The sequence below is a fragment of the Gopherus evgoodei genome, chromosome 6, assembly GCF_007399415.2.
Source record: "Gopherus evgoodei ecotype Sinaloan lineage chromosome 6, rGopEvg1_v1.p, whole genome shotgun sequence".
In the NCBI taxonomy this organism is placed as follows: domain Eukaryota; kingdom Metazoa; phylum Chordata; order Testudines; family Testudinidae; genus Gopherus; species Gopherus evgoodei.
The window spans coordinates 46,519,333-46,542,680 of record NC_044327.1 but is presented as its reverse complement, the minus strand read 5'-3'; the positions used below and the strand labels follow the sequence as shown (position 1 = coordinate 46,542,680).

At 41.4% G+C, this 23,348-nt stretch overlaps 1 protein-coding gene across 2 annotated transcripts; it reads left to right on the top strand.

Annotated features, from left to right (window-relative positions):
* Window positions 1-5: 5 nt before the first annotated feature.
* Window positions 6-18,130, top strand: LOC115653902 (iron-sulfur cluster assembly 1 homolog, mitochondrial). Of its 2 annotated transcripts, XM_030567664.1 has the most exons (5): window positions 2,349-2,383; window positions 3,476-3,617; window positions 7,810-7,863; window positions 13,542-13,647; window positions 15,506-18,130. In XM_030567664.1, exons 1-5 carry the CDS (start codon window positions 2,364-2,366, stop codon window positions 15,652-15,654), a joined length of 471 nt encoding a protein of 156 aa, XP_030423524.1. In that variant the 5' UTR covers window positions 2,349-2,363; the 3' UTR covers window positions 15,655-18,130. The 2 variants fall into 2 exon arrangements, with proteins under 2 accessions (XP_030423525.1, XP_030423524.1); XM_030567665.1 differs by lacking the exons at window positions 2,349-2,383; window positions 3,476-3,617 and adding an exon at window positions 6-177 and having other exon boundaries at window positions 15,506-18,129.
* The last annotated feature ends 5,218 nt before the right edge of the window (window positions 18,131-23,348 follow it).

Genomic DNA, 23,348 nt, shown 5'->3' with positions numbered 1-23,348 from the left:
TGACGTCACATCCCGGCCGCCATGACACTGGAGGCAAAGTAGAACGCACTGCCCCGTGCCCATGGACAGCGGGAGAGGACGGGGCTGAGGGGCGGAATGGCCTCCTCGGTGGTCAGAGCCACGGTCCGGGCCGTGAGCAAGAGGAAGATACAGGCCACCCGGGCCGCCCTTACTCTGGTGAGTATCGCGGGGGGTCGCGCGGTGCCCGCGGCGGCTCTTAGCCCCAGGGCCAGGTCCGTGCGGCCGCGGGGCGGCGGTGAGCAGGGCCGGTGCCCGGCGGGGTGTGGGGCGCGTCTCCGGGCGATGGCTGCCCGGCCCCTGCCGTGGTGAAGAGCGGCCCCATGGCCTGTACTGAGCAGCAGTCTGGTTTACATGGAGCACTTTACGTTAAGGGTACTTTCCTTGGGCTGTGCGCGACTGAAGTCCCCATTGAACTACTTGTAATGTGTTTGCGTATGTACATACAAGTGTATACGTAGGTAAGATTTATGCTTATGACCGCCAATTGCTTTTTTTCTTTTGATGCTGTGTCAGAATAGATCTCTACGGCGTGTCCTCATCTAAAAATGCAAGAAATAAGACTCAGAGAAGGGCAATGAAATGAGCAGGCGCACTTGTGAATGAGGGGGTTCTGATACAAGAAGTGCTTTCTTTAGAAAAGACAATAATAAGAAGACCAATGATAGAAATGAAAGAGACAGAGGCCTACTTAGATGTTCTTATGTATCTTTTCCTCCACCGTATACACTCAGGGTGGCACTTGATGCATTAAAAAAAAAAAAGCAAAGTTCAAAATTCTGCCCTCCATTGCCCAGTCTCTCTCTCGTGCATGGCATCTGCAGAGCAACGTTCTGTTAATACAATTGTAGGTCCATCGGCCATTTTACGGCCTCCCCTTAAGGTGAAAGATGACGACCTTCACACTGTCATCAAACCAGCCCTGAACTTTGACTGTCAACCTCCCAGTCAAAAGAGCAACAAAATAAGTACACAGAAAAAAAGTTTTCATTCTAAAACAGGGGTTGTATGCAGATAATTGAGTGTAGAAGTTGGCCTTCAAAATCAACAAAAGGAGTATGATTATTAAATGACATGCTTAACTTGTAGAACTCACATGCTATGGGCTATTATTGAGGATACCTGATCAGTAAGACTTAAAATTGGACACTTGTGAATTAAAGGGGAAAAGTATATTAACATCTGAAGTGTTGCATCTCCAAAAATAAAGAAATACAAAATTAGTAGGGCTGGCAAGCAATTAAAAACATTAATCGTGATTAATCACATGATTTTAAAAAATCTCAATTAATTGTGCAATTAATGGCACTGTTAATAATAGAATACCATCTGTTTAAATATTTTGGATGTTTTCTACATCTTCAAATATATTGATTTCAATTACAACACAGAACACAAAGTGTACAGTGCTCACTTTATATTTTTGATTACTGATATTTGCACTATAAAAACAAAAGAAATATTATTTTTCAATTCAACTCATACAAGTACTGTACTACAATCTCTTTATCATTAAAGTTGAACTTACATATATAGAATTCTGTACAAAAAAAACTGCATTAAAAAATAAAACAATGTAAAACTTTAGAGCCTACAAGTCCACTCAGTCCTACTTTGGCCAATCGCTCAGACAAACAAGTTTGGTTACAATTTGCAGGAGATAATACTGCCCGCTTCTTGTTTACAATGGCACCTGAAAGTGAGAACAGGTGTTCACATGGAACTGTTTTAGCCAGTGTCGCAATGTGCCAGATATCTTAAAGATTCATATGTCCCTTCGTTCTTCAACCATCATTCCAAAAGACATGCATCCATGCTAATGAGGGGTTCTGCTCGATAACCATCCAAAATAGTACAGAACGACTCGTTTCACTTTCATCATCTGAGTCAGATGTCAGTTGCAGACAGTTGATTTTCTTTTTTGGTGGTTTTCATTCTGTGCTTTCCACACCTCATCTCTCTCAGATTTTGGAAGGCACATCAGGTTCTTAAACCTTGGGTTGAGTGCTGTAGCTATCTTTAAAAAATTCACATTGGTATCTTCTTTTCATTTTGTCAAATCTGCAGTGAAAGGGTTCTTAAAATGAACATGTGCTGAGTCATCATCTGAGACACCTATAACATGAAATATATAGCACAATGCGAGTAAAACAGAGCAGGAGACATACTATTCTCCCCAAAGAAGTTCAGTCACAAATTTAATTAATGGATTATTTTTTTAAGGAGCATCATCCTCATGGAAGCATGTCCTCTGGAATGGTGGCCAAAGCATGAAGGAGCATATGAATGTTTAGCATATCTGGCATGTAAATACCTTGCAATGATGGGTACACAGTGCCATATGAATGCTTGTTCTCACTTTCAGGTGAGATTTTAAATAAGCGGGCAGTATTATCTCCTGTAAATGTAAACAAACTTGTTTGTCTTAGAGATTGGCTGAACAAAAAGTAGGACTGAGTGGGACTTGTAGGCTCTAAAGTTATGTAACAAAAACAAAACATCTACATTTGTAAGTTGCACTTTCACAATAAAGAAATTGCATTATGGAATTATATGAGGTGCATTGAAAAATACCCTTGTTTCTCATTTTACAGTACAAATATTTGTAATAAAAATATTAAGTGAGCACTGGACACTTCTGTATTCTGTGTTGTAATTGAAATCAATATATTCAAAAACGTAGAAGAACCATCCAAAAACATTTAATAAATTTCAATTGGTATTTTATTGTTTAACAGTGCGATTAAAACTGCGATTAATCGTGATACTTTTTTTATTGCAATTAATTTTTTTTAGTGAATCGCATGAATTAACTCTGATTAATCAACAGTCCTAAAAATTAGAGTTTACAGAAAGAAGAGGTGAGATACAAGTGCTTTCGAAAACATAACTTTGAATGGCCTGATGTTTTTTCATGTTAAATTTCAACTATGAGAGTGAGAAGGCAGGTGAGGTAAAAAAAAAATTTTCTTTTTTTAATTGGGTTAACTTCAGTTGGTGGAACATATAAACTTTTGAGCTGCACAGAGCTCTTCGGGTCTGGGGAAGGAAATCAGTGTGTCTGACCTAAATTCAAGTTGGGATAGATTGGTAAACTTTATGGCAGAACACAAGAGGCCATTTAAAGTGGTCATTTGAGGGTTAGATTGGTATGCATAACGGATTTGAAATGGGCAGTTAAGGGTGAGTAGGCAGGGAGGAGGGTGTTACAAATTGTTGTAATAAGCCATAAAACCAATGTCCATGTTGAATCCATTGTTTTTGATGTCTAGCAGAGTAATGAATTTAAGTTCCCAGGCTCACCTTTTGAAGATGATCTGCAGATTTCCTTTGTGGACAGATATTGAAACTGAAAAGTGTTTACCCGTGGGTGATAGAGTTTTTGGTCTTTTATAATTTTTCTGTGCAAGTTTCATTTGAGAGCATAGTAATTATCTGGTTTCTCCCAATTTGTTAGGGCATTTGATGTGCTTGATGATGTACACCACATTGTGATAAGCATGTGTAGTTCCACGATCTTGAAAGGTGTGTTCGGGGGAGGAGAAATTGATCACCACTGCGGAGGTGATATGTCTGCAAGTTTTGCATCTGTTGTTGTGGTAAGTTCTTGTGCCACTTCGAGTTGGTGTATCCTGGTCTGGGGAGCTTGCTTTGGATACCCAGCTTGGTGAGGCCTGGGGGCTGTTTGAAGGCCAAGAGTGTGGTTGGGAAAGATTTATTTCAGGATGTGGTGCCCATTAAATATGGGTTATAATTATTTGATACCCCAGAAGGATTCCAATGTGGGGTGGTAGCAGTGTGCCATCAGTGGGCTTGTTTGTTTTTTTCTGTATCAAAGCAGGTTTTTTCCAGGGCATTTGGTGCAATCTACTTCTCTGGTAGGGTGTCCTTGTGTTGTTTTTTTTAATATCAGGATTGGAAGGGACCTCAGAGGTCATCTGGTCCAACCCCTTGCTCTAGCAGGACCAATCCTCAGACAGATTTTTGCCTCAGATTCCTAAATGGCTCCCTCAGGGACTGAACTCACAACCTTGGGTTTAGCAGGCTAGTGCGCAAACCACTGAGCTATCTCTTCCCCCCCTGCCCCGCCCTGTCCCATGTGTTAAGAAGTGTATCCTAGACTTTCTCTTAATAGCATATTCTGTGGTATCTGAGTGTCTGGCTGTATAGAACAGATTTTTCTGGATCTGTGGAGGTAATGTGGTGATCCGTGGGTTTCTTGTATAATGTCATTTGTAGGGTTCAGTTGTTGAAGCTAATAGTGGTGTATAACAGAGGTGAAAGTAAGCCAGTACAGGCCAATACGGTGTAACGGTGAAGCATTCAGTATCAATTGGTAAAATAAGCTAGGTTTAACTATAGTAATAACAAAAAATCTGATTTATCCTCTGTTTGCAGCAAACATCCCTCTCTGCAAGCAAACCGACCACCCTTAAGCGTAGTTGGAGAGGGAATCAGACTTGACCTGGGAGATTAAGAGAACTGAAAGGCAGCAGGCTGTGTGGGGTCTAAGGAGCGCAATACGAGCAGGACCCAGGAGTGTGATTATGCAGAAAGCCCCTTGCTCCCCACCCAGTTTGCTCTTGAGCGGGTTCTCCTGCGGGCCTCCTGCTCTCTAACATGCAGATCCACACGCATGGTCCCTTGCGGGATGAGGCAGCTTGGGGAGCCAGTGTTGTGTGCATGCTGCAGGATGAAGGGGTAGCTTTGCGCTACATACTCAGGGCTCTGTGCTCTGCTTCCAGCCCTTGAGTTCGTTCATTATTCAACCAGCTGCGGGAGGGAGAGCTTACCTGGCTGCAATCGGGGAGAACCAGAGCCAGGGATGTTCCTTCCTTCTCCTGTGTCCAGGCCCTTTGGAGGAGTCTCTGCAGCAGTCCCTGTTGCAGGCAGCTGTGGCGTGCCAGAGGCAGGGGGCTGGGCAGCAAGGCGTGGGACTTGGCAGCGTACAAGCTGGGTTTCGCAGCATCTGGCACCTCAGGTGAAACTTCTCCATCTCGCAGCTCTTTCCCACTGGAGGGACTTCCTGCTGTTTGCTGGTCTATGACACCACCCTAGGCCTCAACAAATGAACAACCTGAAAGTCATCCACAAAAGGGTATGTCTACACAGCCGATGTTAAAGCACTGCCATGGCTTTAACATCAGCTGTGTAGATGTACCCTTAAAGCTAGTACCAATACTCTAGAATAAAACTAGTAGGCAGCTACTGTATCAGAGTTATGCAAAGGGATCTATGAAGATAAGTGTGTAGGAATGGAGCTGGGAAGAGGAGTTGCGATATGACTGTACCAGTAAGAAATTTAAGTTACTTTCACCCCTGGTGTACTGGAAGTTGATGCTGGTGTGGGGAGTGATGTGGGAGTGTTCTACAGAGAGTTTGATGGATGGGTGGTGGTGGTTCAAGTTGTGGTGGAAATCTGAGGGAGTTTAGGTCTTCTGTCCAGACAATGAAAATATTATCAATCTATCTCAGGTATATCATTGGTTTCATGATTAGTTTTTCCAGAAATTCTTCCTCAAGGTGGCCCATGCAGAGATTGACTTATTGGGGAGCCATCCTAGTACCCATTTCTGTTCCCATGGTTTGGACAAAGTGTGTGGTATTAAATGTGAAGTTCTGAGTAAGGATGAAATGGGTGGGTTTGACAATGTGTTTAGCATGGCTATCCAAGTGTTGTAAGATCTCTTGTAGGTTTTTGAGGTAGGCAGCAATGCCATTATGATGAGGGATGTTGGCATGGCACGGATGATGTTTGGAGGGAGGTTGTTAATGTTGCAGAGTTTCTGGAGGAAGTTGATATTGTCTTGAGGGAAGCTTGCCTTTTGTGTGGTGAATGATTTGAGGTTTCAACCATAACATTACTTACTTATCTTGCACTCATAACCTTACGTATCTCTTCCAATTTTTAAAAAACCCCTAAAAAAAAAAAAATTGTAGTGGTTATCTGTGACCGTTACTGGCAAGAATACAATATGAAGTCAAAGGACTATTGGGGCATAAACTGATTTCCAGCTCAGGTCAAGAAGTTTTCCTTCGGTATATAGATTAACCTTGAAAAAAATATCCAGAAGACTTATGTGAATAGCTGCCAACACTCCACATGCACACTGGATTTTGGGGACAGGCTTGGAAGGAATTGATTAAAAATTCACAAATTACAGATGTAATGGCTTTACCCCTCAAAACTATGGCACAAAATGGTTTAAACTTCAGAACTCCTCAGTGCATCTGCTCGCTTGGGCTGTGGGCTAAGATCAGAACACGAGACTTAGTTGATGGTTTTATGAGATGCAGAAGGAAAACTACATCAGAGTACCGTTATTTCGACTTGAGAAGGTTATCTTCACAATTCTAAAAGCAAGAATTTTGTTTTTTTTTTAATGAAAACTAAACTTCTATAGAAACAGCCCTCTATTCACCATGGAAATTTCCTGCTCACCATTGATAAGTGGGAGAATGCAGTTGTCAATTTTGGCTTTCTTATGGTAGATTTATACCATTATGAGGGCTTATATCTTCCTTTGCATTGGCTGCCAATCTTCACTATGGGGGACATGCTATTGAACTAAGTGTGTTTGGTCTCTGGTACTGCAGTTCCAGTGTTCCCCTGGTGATTGAACATCAGGCTACTTGCAGGTATATAAAGTAGATATTTTTTGATGGCTTTGTTTCTGAACCCAGTTCTGTGGCACCTAGACTTTGATAAAACTGATTTCTGCAGAGCCAGAGTCTGGCTAGCTTCTCATAGTAACACTATTAGATTAAAGATCATAGTTTAATAACACAAGAAAACTTAACTTATTTTATCATCTTAAACGGAAAGAATTTCAAAATTCGCAGTCTCACGGTCTATGTTTAGTTATTCTAACATGTCACTCAGGTTGGGCAATGAAGGCATACTAACATTTTCTAGGTTTTATGCACTAGCACGATATTGCAGTGTATGGTTGCAAACTTAACACAAAAAATCTTGTGGCGAGCTTCTCAAGAAGTTTCTCAATTTTCAGTACTGTATTTTTCAAAAAGAGAATCTAAATTTTGGTCTCTTAACTTCCTGTGATATATTCATTTATTATCTACAAATGTGTAGTCTGTCTGGTGGGAGGCAGGTGGCGATCTGATCTCCTTTACATTATGTTTTCAGCTTGTGGTGAAGTTAATTTATAAACTCTGCTCTTTTCAGTAAATCCTCATTATGCATTAACCAGTTTAATTTTATGAGACCTTGTCTACACTAAAGGGAAAAGTTGATCTAAACTACATAATTTGAGTTACGTGACTAGCGTAACTCAAATCAATGTAGCTTAGATCTACTTACTATGGGGTCCCATTGACTCCTCTTACTCTCCTCAATCAGGTGGAATACATTAGTCAATGGGAGAGCGATCGGGGGTTGATTTAGCGGGTCTTCACTAGACCCACTAAATCAACCACTGATGCATCGATCACCGCAGCGCAATCCTCCGGTAAGTGTAGACAAGCCCTAAGTCTACATCTGACAGACAGCCTAAAATTATGCAATTTAGGGTGTTAATTGTAGTTTGTAACCGCAAAACACAACAAGTTGAATGGCTAGTTTATACTCTCACTAGTGACACCAATGTGAGAGGTGGACGTCTAATGTGCAGGAGGAGAAGCTGAAGTGAAAACTTGAGAGCTGTGAAGCTGGAATGAAACTGAGCTTTTATTTGGAATGGACAGTAGAAGCAATAGAAGACTGAATATTATTCAGAACTTTTAACATTTTTCAAAGCAGGGAAAAGTTAATAAAATCTCTTTATTTTTCAGACTCCGTCAGCTGTACATAAGATAAAACAGCTTCTTAAAGATAAACCTGATCATGTAAGTACAAATGAATGGCATTCTTGTACACTATTCTAATATTTTTTAGCTTACCTTATGAAGAGCACTCTTTATTATACTAGCAGCTGTCTGAGGTACTTGTGATCAGTGTAAAACAATGCAGTTTGAAACAATCACTGTGGACACCATTTAGACATGAGATCTTCCTTTATTTTTTAATAAATGCATTTATCCAACAAGCTTTATTTTCATATACAAAAATCAAATGAGGTGGGGGGGGGAAATGACTATGACAATAAATCAACTGTCATAATCTTTGAGACAGATTAAACTCCAGCTTGCATTCTTTAAAAGTTTCACAAGATTTTAAAGTATGTCCATACTACCACTTTAAGGAAGCTAGTCTAATCTGTTGATGCTAGTAAGGTAATGATTTCCTAGTATGGCAAGAGATCTCCAACTATTGATGTGAACGTATTCTTCAAATAATTTTATGAAAATGTTGAATTTCTCAGAGCAGGTTATTTTGTTGTAAAGTATGTTATGTCCACATAATGTTGCCCCTTCTGGCCAGTATTTGGGGTCTTGCTTGTTTCTGTTAGGAGAAGACATTAATGCTACTAGTCAGTATTTCTTGGTGTGATCCTGTTTATTTACAAGAATCTACACACATTCCTGTTTCTCTGAACATAGTAAAAACAAACAGCAGGTGTTTTCCTTACTCAGAAATCCAAATTTGCTCCAGCAAGTACTATGCCCAAAAGAAAATCTGTCTCTTATCTTCTTATCAGGGCCACTCTCACAACTGCTTCTCTCACTTTCTGTTTATCACACACACAGCTACAACCAGTCAAGTCCCTCGTCCCTGTGTTTGTAATTAGTCCCAAGGAATCCTCTTAGCCCACATGGTTTAGCTTCTGATCGACTTTGCCATGTGGCCATTGCCTTGGGTGGTGGCTTGCTTGTTTCCCGCTATCACTACATACAGGGGCATTTAATTGTTATATGCCCATCAGTTTTTATGAGGTCTGTGATTGTCATAAATTAAAGATCTTGTTGCTGGCAGCCATAAACACCATCTAACACAATAATTATACAGATTATTTCCCTTCCTCATAATTATGTACTAAAGATTTCATGTGTAGGGTACAATATGGCTCTTTGGAATAGACAGTGTCACTGTGCAGAGTGTTTTCTGGTCCACGTGTTCCTGGCAACTACTTTTCAACTGTTGTTTATGCAGATCTTCTTTTGGTCTGACCTATGTGTAGCTAGTGGTTAGAATATATTGAGTGAATCAGGGCTGGCCTTGCCGTGAGGTGAACTGAGGTGGCTGCCTCAGGTGCCAGACTGTGGGGCGCACCACTAGGACCCAGAGTGTAGAAAACTGTGTCTGCTGCTGGTGTATATGTATTCTCTCTGCTCTAGATGTACAGAGATGGTAGAGTGCTGTGCTGGAGGAAGGAGGGCATAAGAGACGTAACAGGCAGGCAGGAGAAAAGGTGACAGGGAATAATAGAAAACAGTAGGAGCTGCAAGGAGAGAGAGGAGGAGGAGCCTCTTATGTACTTCTCTAGCACTCCCAGGAGTCTGGACCGATTAACACCAGCTTCTCAGGAGGCTTCCTTCTTTCCTGTTGCTTCCCTGAGTCCCCTTGAGGAGAACAGGCAGTCAACTGAAGTAGTAGGAGCCATTTAGGCCCTTAAGATGCTGATATCTTCCCTCACTCAGGCCCTGCTACCAGCCTTCTTATTTGTCCCCTTCAATTGAGTGTTGAGAGCCACTATAGTTGGCACAGAACAGCAGTCATGAGTGGAAAAAAGAAAACTCCCCTCTGGGGCAGCATTCAGAAAAAGAAAGAAAGCAAAGGAAGCTTTTCTATATAAGCAGGAAGGAGCTCTCCTGAGATACATAGACACAAATGTTCACAGTGAGCCTTCCGGCCCCAGTGAGGATGCGACTGATGAGGAGATGGCTGATCTTAGAGTGCAGGTGACCTGGCAGCTACTGCAGCATCCATATTTCCATCTCAAATGGATGTAACCATGCACATTCCTGAAGAAAAGTGTAGATCAGAGGAGAGTGTGATGGAGGCACAAGAAACAGCTGTTGCTGAGTTTAGTTCCTTAAGTCTAGATGATCCAGGACTGTGGATCCACTTGAGCAGTAGCCTGAGGGACTTCCTTGTAGTGCATTGGCCACAGTAAGTGGAAAAACTTCATGTTCCCCAAAGACAATGAAAATAGAAGTTTCCATCCAACACATTACTGGTGCAAAATCCACAATGGTGAGAAAGTGGAGAGGCCATGGCTTATGTACTCAAAAACCCAGAATGCTGCATACTCTTTTTGTGGCAAACTCTTCGAGTCTAATGTTCCAGCAACATTGGGTTCTACAGGAACAAAGGGCTAGAAAAATCTGGCTAGAAGTCTGTCATGCCGTGGGAAGGCAGCAAATCGCCAGAAATTATTCCATAAGTGGAAAGAGCTTGAGATGAGACTACGGTTAAAGGCCACCATAGATAATCAGCATCAAGGGAAGATTGCATCAGAGTCTCTTTACTGGCAAAATGTTCTGAAAAGGCTCATTACCATTGTGAGAGTGCTTGCTACCTAAAACCTAGCACTGCATGGCACTTCAGAGCAGCTGTATGTGACAAACAATGGAAACTTCCTTAAAATTGTGGAGCTGATGGCTGAGTTTGATGCTGTACTCCAGCAGCATCTAAGAAGAGTCACCACCCAAGAAATGCGCACACACCACTACCATGGAAAAACAATTCAAAATGAGATCATACAGTTCTTGGCAACAAAAGTCAAACAGAAGATTGTGGCAGATCTGAAATCAGCAAGATATTACTCTGTTATTCTGGACTGCACACCTGACATCAGCCATACGGAACAAATGACTTTAATGGTGCATTTTGTAACAACAACAGAGCCTAGTGAAAATGTCCCTGCAATGGTAATGATCAGAGAGCGTTTTCTAGAATTTATTGACATTGCTGATACTACATGAGCTGGTATGACAAATGTGCTTCTTAAAAAGCTGGAAGATATGGAATTGCGATAGCTGACATGAGGTCAGGGCTACGATAATGGTGCCAACATGAGAGGAAAGGACAGAGGAGTGCAGATATGGATGTGAGAGTTAAACCCTTGAGCTTTTTTTGTCCCATGCATTTCTCATTCGTTGAACTTCGTGGTCAGTGATGCAACATCAGCTTCTAGTGAGGCTGCTGAATATTTTAATGTAATTCAAAGCATCTATGTATTTTTCTCTGCATCAGCTCATCGATGGGAAATTTTGAAGCAACATCTGGGAACATCCTCTCTGACACTGAAACCACTGAGTGCCGCACGATGTGAAAGTGGAGTGGAGGCGATAAAGCCTATCAAACGCCAAATTGGGAAGATAGATGATGTTATAGTTGCCATTATGGAGGATAATGCTATGACTGGAACTGTTTGCGGGAAAACAGTGGCAGAGGGAAATGAAATTACCAGAAACGTACATAACTTCAAATTTCTGTGTCTTCGTGTTGTGGGATGACATACTGTTTGAAATAAATGTTGTAAGAAAGAGACTCCAAGGTGTTGACCTTGATATATCTGGACCAATGGAACAACTGGACAAAGCAAAGTCATACCTACAGTCTTACCGGTCAGATGAGGGATTTCAAAACATTCTGAAGAGTACAAAAGTTGGCACACTGAAGCTATTTTCCCACCCATTCAAGAATACAAGAGTCACTGAGGAAGAAGACATTTTGATTACGAGGCACAGGATAATCCCATAAGAGACCCCAAACAACAATTCAAAGTTGAATTCTTTAACCAGGTGCTAGATTGTGCAATACAGTCAGTTGAAGAACGTTTCATGCAGCTCAAGGAACACAGCAGTATATTTGGGATGTTATATGATATTCCAAAACTCCTCACTATACCTGAAGAAGACCTACATCAGCAATACAGGACAGTAGAGACAGTGTTGACACATGATGACATGCACGATATTGAGGCGAGTGATTTAGGTGATAAACCGAAAGCCCTTTCAAGATACATTTCAGCAGGATCAACTACAAAGGCTGTTCTGGAACATATGTGCACAAGTAAGATGATCACCCTCTTTGCAAATGCTTTTGTTGCTCTGCGCATACTTCTAACACTTCCAGTAACAGTTGTCAGTGGAGAACGCAGCTTTTCCAAGCTGAAGTTAGTAAAAACACATCTACGCTCCACAATGACACAGGAGAGGCTGGTCGTCCTTGCAACCATCTCAATAGAGCATGAGTTGGCCCAGACTTTGGACCTTCAAGAAGCAGTTCAAAGCTTTGCAGCCAAGAAGGCACAGAAAGCACCACTTCGATTATTCAAACAGATAAAAAATTCCATTGTTTACTATGCAGACAAGAAAAGTTATATTTGCTGTTCAGGCATTTGAAAGTTAAATGTTACTTAAATTTTTTGAACAAGACATTTTAAGTTGTTAGTTTTCCTTTGAGGTAGGTAGCAGAGCAGTACCATGAGAGGAGTCGAACAGGCAGAAGGCAGAATTGAGACCTTTCAAAGTTTTGGCCCAAGCGAAGGGGCATGGGGCGTCATTTGAGTTCCCCGCCTCAGGTGCCAAAATGTTATGGGCCGGCCCTGGACTGAATTATAAGTTAGTATGGCTTACTGGGTCAATGCTGAGCAGATCTTAAAAATGGGAAGGGCTGAGTGGTAATGTGGATAATGAAAATTGCAACCCATGAAACTTTTCAGTATACTGTGAAATAGAGGTTCTCTTCACTAATCAGCATAGCAGTGCTGTGAAAATGTAACTGTATTTGGCTCAGCCTCAAACTTGCCAGCATTATGTAAGTTGCTTCAATTGCTCCTACAATGAGGAGAAGTAAGCACCAGCCTGCAACTCATTGCAACAGGCATGCAGAAGATCTGTACTGTGATTTTTACTGGGGCGGATGAGAGCTGGGAGAGAGAATTTGGAATGCATCCCATTAAGCCCTAGCTCTGGTGAGTGAGTGTTCAAGTCTGTAAAGTGCTGTGGTCTGACAGTGCTATATAAACAAACTCATAGACTCATAGGTCAGAACTGTCTCATTTGAAGTCATAAAACCATTTGTCTTTGAAGCAAGATTTTCTCATCCAAACTGCTTAAAAGACCAAACACCTACAAGGTGTCAACAGTTTTACTAGTGAATTACATTAGATTGCGATTTTTACACACTGTAGGTCTTTGTCCACAATAGGAAAACTTATATGTGTAGCTTTCCACCATTGCAACACTGCATGTGATAGCAAAAGTAGAATGGAAGTTGTAGTAGAGGCAGGGCTCAGGCTAACCCTGACAATATGATGGTAGAAGTGCCTCTGCTCCGTTGACATTTTCACCACTATTACTACCCCTAGTGTAGAATCATAGGTATAAATTGTACTAGCGTAGTGCATGGGAGTTAGGCTTCAGTTTGAGTATATATTATGCATTTTATAACTTAAAAACTCTGACTCACTTTTCTAGTCGGTCTGTACCAAAAAAAAAGCAACCCAAGACATTTTAGCCCTTCATTCCTAAAATGAATTCATCCTAATTTTAACCCTAGATGACAAGGGAAAAACACTGAGTGGTAGCTATTGAGTCTTCGTGCACTGAGTTTGCAGCTCTCTGCTGGCACACTGTACATTTAAATAAAAGTGAATAAAACTCTTATATTTCAGGTAGGTGTGAAAGTTGGAGTCCGTACAAGGGGGTGTAATGGACTTTCATACACGTTAGACTATACAAAAACAAAAGGCGACTCTGATGAAGAGGTAATTCAAGATGGTGAGTGTTTATTTGTTCTTATCTATTTGAAGCAGTAAAAAGGTGGAGAGGGCAGGTGCACAATAACTTGATTACTATGGGTACGTCTTCACTACCTGCCGTATTGGCAGGTAGCAATCGATTGCTCGGGGATCGATATATCGCGTCTCATCTAGACTCCACCAACCCGAACGGAGTTGCAGAATCGACAGGAGGAGCCGCGGACATCGATCCCGCGCCGTGAGGACGGTGAGTAATTCGAACTTAGATACTTCGACTTCAGCTACGTTAATCACATAGCTGAAGTTGCGTATCTAAGATCGAATTTCCCCCATAGTGTAGACCAGCCCTAAACGTCCAAACTATAATGGAGTAGAGACAGGGTAGAATTTACTAGATACGTGAAGTTACTGAGAGAAACCCTTGCATGCCTTGGTAGGAATTGCTGTTGCTGTCACTTTAGATTCCATTGTAAAAGTACCCATTTGTTAAAGCTTCCTGGATTAAGTTAAATGCTGGTAGCACAGAGGGTACCTTTTCCTTCCCCACCATATGTCCAGGCTTACCATGGGTTGGAGTTCTCCAGGGCCTGGGAGGCTACATTTCCATCTGGTGGTGGGGTGGCAGCTTTAAGTTAATACTTGAGTATCATAGGCTCCTCCTTGTGCAGGTTGCTTGGTGGAGCACATCCTCCAACAGACTTTGTCACAAGCACTTCTTTGTCAGCGCAGCCTACTTCTGATGGCTAACCTTGGTGGCTCCAGGCCCTTGGGGTTGCTGCATCTCTGGGTTACATTGATATACACTGGCACTGAATATACTAAGATGAAACAAAGGACCTTCCAAAAAACACAGCTTTTATATAAACAAATGGATTCCCTTCTTGGGTTTATCATTATTGGTATTGTTTTTTATTTCTTCATCTGCAAATTGCAAAATTGGCTTATTAAAATGAGGAATCATAAATAGTCTATAATTAAAAGTGCAGTCTTAATGTTCAACATCCTGCAGCCTGTAAAACTTCTGTATGTTATTGGAACTGGCTATTAAGACTTTAGAAGCACTAATTCCTAGCCCTGATTGTTTTGTTTTATAGTATATTGAATGGACCTTACACCTCCTCCTAGTACAGAACTAAATAGTGCTAGTAACTCAGCTTCATCCATATAACTTAGGCAAGGGGAAGGATAGTCTATTTGAGAAGGAAATAAGAAAATATTTTTGAGGCAGGTTTTCTTTAAAAAGTCAGCTGCTTGAAAGCAGCGCAGATCTTTGGAATGTTAGTAATCCCAGTAGAAATGGATTAATGAACATAATTCATAGACACCAAGGTCAGAAGGGTTCAATGTGATCATCTAGTCTGACCTTCTGTGTAACACAGGCTATAGAACTTCCCCCAAAATAATTCCTACATCATATGTCTTTTTAAAAAAAATAAAATCCAAAATTGATTTAACAATTGTCAGTGATGGTGAATCCAGCATGGCCCTTTAAGTTCTTTCAAGGGTTAATTACTCTCACTATTAAAAACTTACTTCTTATTCCAGTCTGTGGGAGTGTCAAAGCTGCACTTTATTGCACAGTTACACAATTACATTGGCATGACCCCTCAAAGTGTAAATAAGTATACCATAATATCAGTACTCAACCATTTACAGATAGCAAGTGAGAACACACTCTGTAATCTCAACTTTGGAGTTCTTTAGCAAAGGCAAGAAAAGGATGAATATCCTGAAAGTAGTAAGAAAATGCATCAATAATTTCACTGACAGACCTCAGTTTTTAGCTTCATTTTATATCAGTTATCTACCAGATTGTACTGTAACACAAGACCTGTGTCAGATTACATAACAGTTGTTTTGTTTTTGTCCCATTCAAGGAGTCAGAGTGTTTATTGAAAAGAAAGCACAACTGACACTTCTAGGAACTGAAATGGACTATGTAGAAGACAAACTATCCAGTGAATTTGTTTTCAATAATCCAAACATCAAAGGAACATGCGGCTGTGGAGAAAGCTTTAACATTTGAAATCTCAGGACTATTACCTTGGCTTTTAACACCATGAAACACTTCTTCATCAGTATGACTTTTTAAAGCTGTCACATTTCTTTCAGGTTTTTAGGCTTTGTAAAGTGTGGCTGCATTTCAAGGAAAATAAAGTGAATGCATTTTGGAAATGTAACCTGTGTGTTAAATTTCAGCACTGGTGTATTTATGCAGTAATTTGGGGTGAATTGGGCTGTAGACAGTAAGAACAGCAAAGTGCAGTAGCACTTCTGTGTTTTTATATGTGAAGGGAAATAAATCTCAGTATTGCTCCTTTTGTCCTTTCCCTCTCCTTCATCCCTAACAGCCCCCCAAAAAGTGTTCTATAAGAACACACTCTGTATGCATTCTGCTTTAATTAGAAGAAAATGGTCGGACTATATATGAATAGGTTTAATAATTAACTTACACTCATTTAAAAAGAACAACACGCATCTGACAGAGGTTTCCATTGTCTTCACCCCTTGATGCTTTATGGATTTACTGGTTATCTGTTCTCAAAGAAAAATTAATAAGCTCTAAGAGGGAGGAAATCCTGCCTTCTAGTGCTAAAATTTTCGTATGTTATGTCACCAACCGTGGTTACATGTTGGAATGAGCTAATTCAAGTCTCCAAAGTTATGCTCACCCTTTCATTTTGAGTTATCTTAGTGCCTATATAAATGTTTGTGCTTGCTACAAGGAAAGGAAATCTTTATTGCGGGCAAGAAGACAAGTAGTGTGGTGTTCAAGAACAATGCAACATCTTCAACCATTTGAATGTTAAGGCAGAATGTGCACAGGCCTCCTCTTCCGACATCCCATTTGTCTGTCTTTTCCCCCAGTTGACCAAGACAGCAAAATTCCTAAACTGCTTCCAACCCAGTACATGTATGTATTCCCCCTATGCTGTCTGGTCACCTAAGAAGGAAATTATTTTATGATGGTAGAAGGATTTTTGTTACTTTCTGTTCATCATATTCACAACTGACTTTCTGTCACAGCTCAAACCTCATTGGTGACTTGAGTAGATGTTAGGTTTTCGCTGGAAAGTTGACTCTAAATTCTGTTCAACAGTTGTTTGAGGTGAAGGTAACTTTGTAAAAGGAAAATTCCATTGTAGTTTAAAAAACACTAAAGAATCTTTGACTTGTATAAAATCAGTGAAATTAGCTTTTTTATTAAACTGACACCAGGCATTAATTTAAGGGAAGTCAAAACTTATTGCTTGGAAGAAGCCATTTGCTTCGATAGAAAGAAACTAGTTTTATCTCCCTCTTGCACATTAAGATCCTTCTGGCTACACACCAATCTTCCCAATGTGTATCATTCTTCAGGACCTCCTCCCCAACTACTCCGGTAATGGTAAATATCTCTCCAGGCTTTCCGGAAAGGCAGAGTAATTTAAGTGGCCACGTATGCACCAAGCCACTCACTCATGCAGCTTGCAGGAGGAGTAGAGAGGGGAAGAAGCTATTGTTACTAGAATAGTTGAGCTGAAAGTTGGCCAAAAAAAGTGCGGGGAGGAGACGGAGATGGAAGGGAGCTCACAAGGAATACTTGAATCCTGGCTTTGAATAAGGAAGGAGTTGGAATGGTTGAAGGAGATGGGACTGAATAAGGCATAAAGCTTGGAGATTGACTATGCAGAGTGAATTTATTCTGGAGAGCTGTTTATTGGTACTTGAGAGGGAGAACTGTGGACTGTTACCTGTTGAGGGAGTGGAAATGCAGCTAGAACTGGCTGAGGGAGGAGGAGATAACTCTATGGCATCCTCCCTGCAGTAGGCAGCACAGCCCACAAGAACAGAAGGTTGAAGCTTCCACGTGTACTGCTTAATTAATATTCATACTTGAATTGTAATTATTTTGTAATGTATGCAATTTTGATGTAAAAACACTGGAGTTTTCCTTTATCAGCTGTCATACACAAATAGTTGCTTTATTATATATAGTAGTTAAAGAACAGTAACAAAGTATATAGAGAGAACCTGAGAACAAGCTCAGTAGATTTGAATTTCTAATGCCACAGTCCTCCAGTCCTGCCAAAAAAATCACGTCTGTGTGGTATTGCAGAGCTAAAGTCTAAAATAGTCCCCATGATAGACTAATGCTCTCATTTGTAAATCTATTCTATACTGGAAAGTTTTTTAAAAAAAGAATGTAACAGGTGGTTGGTAAAAGTGCTGTCCCTGTATTCACTCTAATTGTGTTTTGAGTTCTTGAGGGCTTTTGCATATTCATGGATTCATGTATATGTTCTGTGAGTGAAAGTTCATACTTTCATATTCGGTGAAATAGTCTCTGAAGAGAGTTGTCATATTTACTAAAGCACCTAACGCACAATCTATTAAAGTACATTTATGTAAATGCTAGTAACTTATGTATGAATATAGTTTTGTTAATCAGTCCATCTATATCGTGTGCAATACTGTATGTGGAGTTCTCAGCTGTAATAAATAACTGCCTGTTGGTAAACATTAAATACTCTCATTTTGCACAGCGGTAACAAATGAGCACTTCAGGATAATACAAGTAATTCTGTTATAGCATAACATTGTATGGCTTGTAAACTGATGTTCACCGAGGAATATTCACTTCATGTTTTCTAAGTACTAATAACACTGGAAACTGCAGTAGATATGTAATAAGAATGTCAGTTTTAAGTATAAAATTGAAAATATTTTGCTAGTCTCAGAATATATATACATTGAAGTCCTCTTTATACCTTAACGGGAAAAGTAGGGTGATAAAGGGTAATTTATTTTTTGTTAAACTGTTCAACTTTCTCTCTTTAGGCGAAATGCAAGCAGACAGATGTTCATTTTTAAAATGTCTACCTGCCAAATATACATATCATAGATTCCCAATGACCCCCCGATCCTGCTTACCAGATGTGGCATTGTGATAGAACCCATCCAGTGTCCTCCTCCTTCTCTGCACTGTGGTAGTATTAGTTCATACAGTTAGTTCTTTGATTATTGTGTATATAAAAATGTATTTTAAGTGGTCAGGCACCCCCACCTGCAGCTTAAGCAATGTGACAGAAGCAAAATCCTTAGTATTCCAAACGTGCTTTTTCTACGAAGCTTCATTGCTACTTAATGGCAGGCACTTCTGTTGCCTCTCTTGCCTCAGAGAGGGACACATCTGCAAGTGATGTTCCATATCTCACTCCCCTGGACAAATTCTGTATCCTCCCCCCACTTATATTCCTTCCCACCCTGGTCCTATTCAGCACGCTGAGGTGTGCAGCCCATTTCACATAATCCTGCATCAGCAGGAGACAGACAGCTGCTGGGTAGGCACCACGGGGAATCTGATTGGACAGTCTCCAGTAGTGAAGTTGCCTGGCGAGATCCTATATATATTTAAAACTTTAATAAAAAAAATAAATTTGCTATATGAATAGCAACATTGTTAAATGCCAGGAATTTCAGTATAAGGGCAAATAGTGATCAATGTGACCAAATGAAATATAAAGTACTTTCAACATATACAATCCCTATAGAATTTAAAAGGACATTTGGGTCTAATTGGATTTCAAATTAATGTTTTTAATTAAAAAATCCTGACATTTTGTCATTGCATAAGGTCTTGAAAGTGAAATTGTCTAGAAACAAAAGATTAATGTTTTTTCATCGCAGAAGATCAGAGAAATACAAAAAGTAAACAGCATATATGATAACGCGTCTTGGATTTTTAATTCCTTTCAAATTTTAATTCCTGGCATGCCAGCTGCGTCGCGCCAGCCGACCCCAGCCCCAGTCCCTCTCTCACCGGCCAGAGCAACCCTAGCCCTTCTCCTTTTAATAGGTTAACAGTTTAAATGATATAATTTTAATTGTTTAAATGGTTAACTTTTTTAACAATATTTACATCCCTAGTACAAACTGGTGTAGTGCAACAAGCAGTCCCAGAGTGAGCATTATCATTGGGATCCTGCACAGAGCAGGTGAGTTTTCAGAGATGTGTTGAGGGAGGGCAACTTGGTGTAAATTAAATAATGTGAGGTTATTCTGGGCATAAAGGAGACAAAAGGAGCAGGTGAGGACATGCATGGGTGGAGTGAAGGTAGTGGTGCAAGAAGGAACTTAGTCAGAGATGTAGAAAGGAGAAGAGCTGTACGGTGCTGAGATCGTGAGGGAGAAGAAACTTCAACTGTATGGTGAAGAGGCTGAAAATGTATGCACAAATGAAGTAAGCTGAGTTTTAACCATCAAGCCCCCTTCCTGTCCAGCTATAACTGATCATTTTCGTAATATAGGGTACTTAGGTGAGAACCAATATGTATATCTCCAAATAAAATAGTGTTCAACAATATCCTTTTAGTTCCTTACCATTAGGCCAGCATTCGAAGTAAAGAAACAAGCCTATAAATGGAATGTTCTGTTGTAAAAGAGGAGGAGGAAAAATATTCACTTAGCCCTAGTACCACATGTCCCCAGTGGGGACAGCACTGTGAGCAGTAAGAGTACATTTTCATCTCTCTCCCCTTGAAAGACAACAGAAAGGTCAAGCCAAAGCATTCTTATCCCTCTGCTGTGCACATATATCGTCCAGCTCTACCAGGCTGCTGATATCATTCAACTAGTCCAGAGAGTGGATCCCTGACTGCACTACTTGGTGTGCTGATAAAAACGCTTGTTTTTGGTTGTTATCGTCTTTGTTTCTTGTTTTCAAATATTAAGCCCAAGATTTTCACGCACTTGCATGTAGGCAATTGTGCATGAATGTGTGCCTAATTTGTACACATAAGTACAGTAAATTCATTTGCAAGTGAGCAGTAATTAGGTACCATAATGATTGGCACCAAATTTGTTAATTTCCAGGCATTAGATTGGAACTATTAATTTTTCTGTCATTTACATTTTTCATTACTAGAAAGGGAAGTTGTCATATTTAACAGCTGTAATCAGTACCCTTACAAACTGTAACTTAGGATAAACAGCAAATATTCAGTTGACACATTTATTTCTCCAAATGAAGAGACCCTCACATACAAACCAAGCAGCAGGTTGCACCTGCTGCAAAGGTGAAAGCAGCTAAGAGTGGGGTTGTTTTCTTAAACCAAGGCACAGGTAGGGCACAGCTTTCCTGGTACAAGTAACTTTAGCTTTAAGGTTTCAGAATAGCAGCCATGTTAGTCTGTATCTGCAAAAAGAACAGGTGTGCTTGTGGCACCTTAGGCCTGGTCTACACTACGCAGTTAAACCGATTTTAACAGCGTTAAATCGATTTAAAGCTGTACCCATCCACACTACAATGCACTTTATATCGATTTAAAGGGCTCTTTAAATCGATTTCTGTACTCCTCCCCGAGAGGAGTAACGCTAAAATTGATATTAACATATTGGTTTAGGGTTAGTGTGGCCGCAAATCGACGTTATTGGCCTCCGGGTGGTATCCCACAGGGCACCACTGTGACCACTCTGGACAGCAATCAGAACTCAGAGGCGCTGGCCAGGTATACAGGAAAAGCCCCGCGAACTTTTGAATTGCATTTCCTGTTTGGCCAGCGTGGAACTCTCATCAGCACAGGTGACCACGCAGAGCTCATCAGCACAGGTAACAATGCAATCTCCTGAGAATGGAAAAAGAGCTCCAGCATGGACCGCACAAGAGGTACTGGATCTGATCGCTATATGGGGAGAGGATTCAGTGCTAACAGAACTCCGTTCCAAAAGACGAAATGAAAAAATATTTGAAAAAATTTCCAGGGCTATGATGGGAAAAGGCCACACCAGGGACTCAGTGCAGTGCAGAGTGAAAGTTAAGGAGCTCAGACAAGCCTACCAGAAAACCAAAGCAGCAAACGGAAGATCCGGATCAGGGCCGAAAACATGCCGCTTCTACTCTGAGCTGCATGCAATTTTAGGGGGCTGCGCCACCACTACCCCCCCTCTTGTCCATGGATTCCAAGGTGGGGGTTATAATCTCAACCATGGCTGAGGATTCTGCAGAGGGGGAGGAGGAGGAGGAGGAGGAGGAAGAGGAGGACGATCTTGCAGCGAGCACACAGCACACCGTTAGCCCCAACAGCCAGGAGCTTTTTGTGACCCAGATGGAATTACCCTCCCAGCCCTCCCAAGCCACTAGCCCAGACAGTGAAGCCATGGAAGCGACCTCTGGTGAGTGTACCTTTGTAAATATAAAACATGGTTTAGAAACAAGCGTTTTTTAATGATTGATTTGCCCTGAGGACTTGGGATGCATTTGCAGCCAGTAAAGTTACTGGAAAAGTTTGTTAACATATCTGGGGATGGAGCAGAAATCCTCCAGGGACATCTCCATGAAGCGCTCCTGGAGGTACTCCAAAAGCCTTTGCAGAAGGTTTCTGGGCAAGGCAGCCTTGTTCCGTCCACCATGGTAGGACACTTTACCACGCCATGCATGTAGCAAGTAATCGGGTATCATTGCATGACAAAGCATAGCTGCATATGGTCCCGGTGATTGCTGGCATTCAAGAAACATCCGTTCTTTATCTCGCTCTGTTATCCTCAGCAGAGTGATATCGTTCATAGTAACCTGGTTGAAATTAAGGAATTTAATTAAGGGGACAGAGATGGCCATTTTCCTACTGTGCTGTTGCTTAAAAGAAATTCTTCCTTGCACGTAGCAAAGCGGGGGGAGGGGAGGAAGGATAGCGCTGAGCTTTTTAGCGTTTGGCCAGCAGGAATCTTCCCAGCTAGCAGCCACGCGGTGGGGTGGGGAAAGGGGGGTGATTAGCAGTGATCTTCCATGATATCAGCCATGCGGTGGGGGGAGGGGTAAAGCAATCCTAGAGAATTGGATTGGGGAGGGGAGGGGTTGGCGTCTGCTGCTGCTTGTTAACAGGAAAGAAGCATCAGAGGGCACTGTGTATATGAAGGCTGGAGAAGCTGTGGCTTACCATGGCCACATGCAAGCTGAATTGTGATGCCTGGACCTGCGTCTGTGAGATCTGTAGCACCAGAGCCACAGGCACTCAATATTAAAAGATGCAAAATGCGACCTTGTAGTGAAATCACATGTGCTATGTAAGGTGAATAGTGTTGTTCACTGTGAAAGAGTATAACTATTGTTCTGTAAAATGTATCTTTTTAAATACTTCTCTCCCTTTTTTCACTCCCTCATGCAGCTGCACATTTTTCAAGCCTCCCTACTCCATCCCGAAGGCTAGCTCAGATAAGGTGGAGGAAGAAGAGGACGCGAGATGAAATGTTCTCTGAAATCATGGAAGTAACCCGCAATGAAAGAGCTCATCTGAAGGAGTGGAAGGACGTGGTAGCAAAGTACAGGAAAGATGCCAGTGAACGTGAGGATAGGAGGGACGAACGTGAGGATAGGAGAGACGCTCGAGATGAGAGGTGGCGGCAGGAAGATCAGTGGTGGCGGGATGCAACGCTGGAGCTGCTGTGTGATCAAACTGATATCCTCCGATGTCTGGTGGATCTTCAGGAAGAGCAGCAGGGTCACAGACTGCCGCTGCAGACCATGTTTAACCAACCTCAGTACTCACCATGTTCCATATCTTCCTCACCCAGACGTGTAAGAACGCGTGGGGGAAGGCTTTATGCACCCATCCACTCCACCCCCGTGGACAGTCCAACCAAAAGGCTGTCATTACATTGAAATGTGCTTAATGGCCTTTTCCTTCCCTCCTATCTTCCTCCCAAACCACACCCGGGATACCTTGTTAATTCTCTGCCTCTTTT

Excerpts from the sequence above, each read along its gene's own strand:
- LOC115653902 (XM_030567664.1), top strand. The coding sequence starts at position 2,364 with ATGCTTGTTCTCACTTTCAG. Across the intron at positions 3,618-7,809 it reads GTTTTGCATCTGTTGTTGTG|ACTCCGTCAGCTGTACATAA; the intron begins GTAAGTTCTTGT and ends TTTATTTTTCAG. Across the intron at positions 13,648-15,505 it reads TGAAGAGGTAATTCAAGATG|GAGTCAGAGTGTTTATTGAA; the intron begins GTGAGTGTTTAT and ends GTCCCATTCAAG.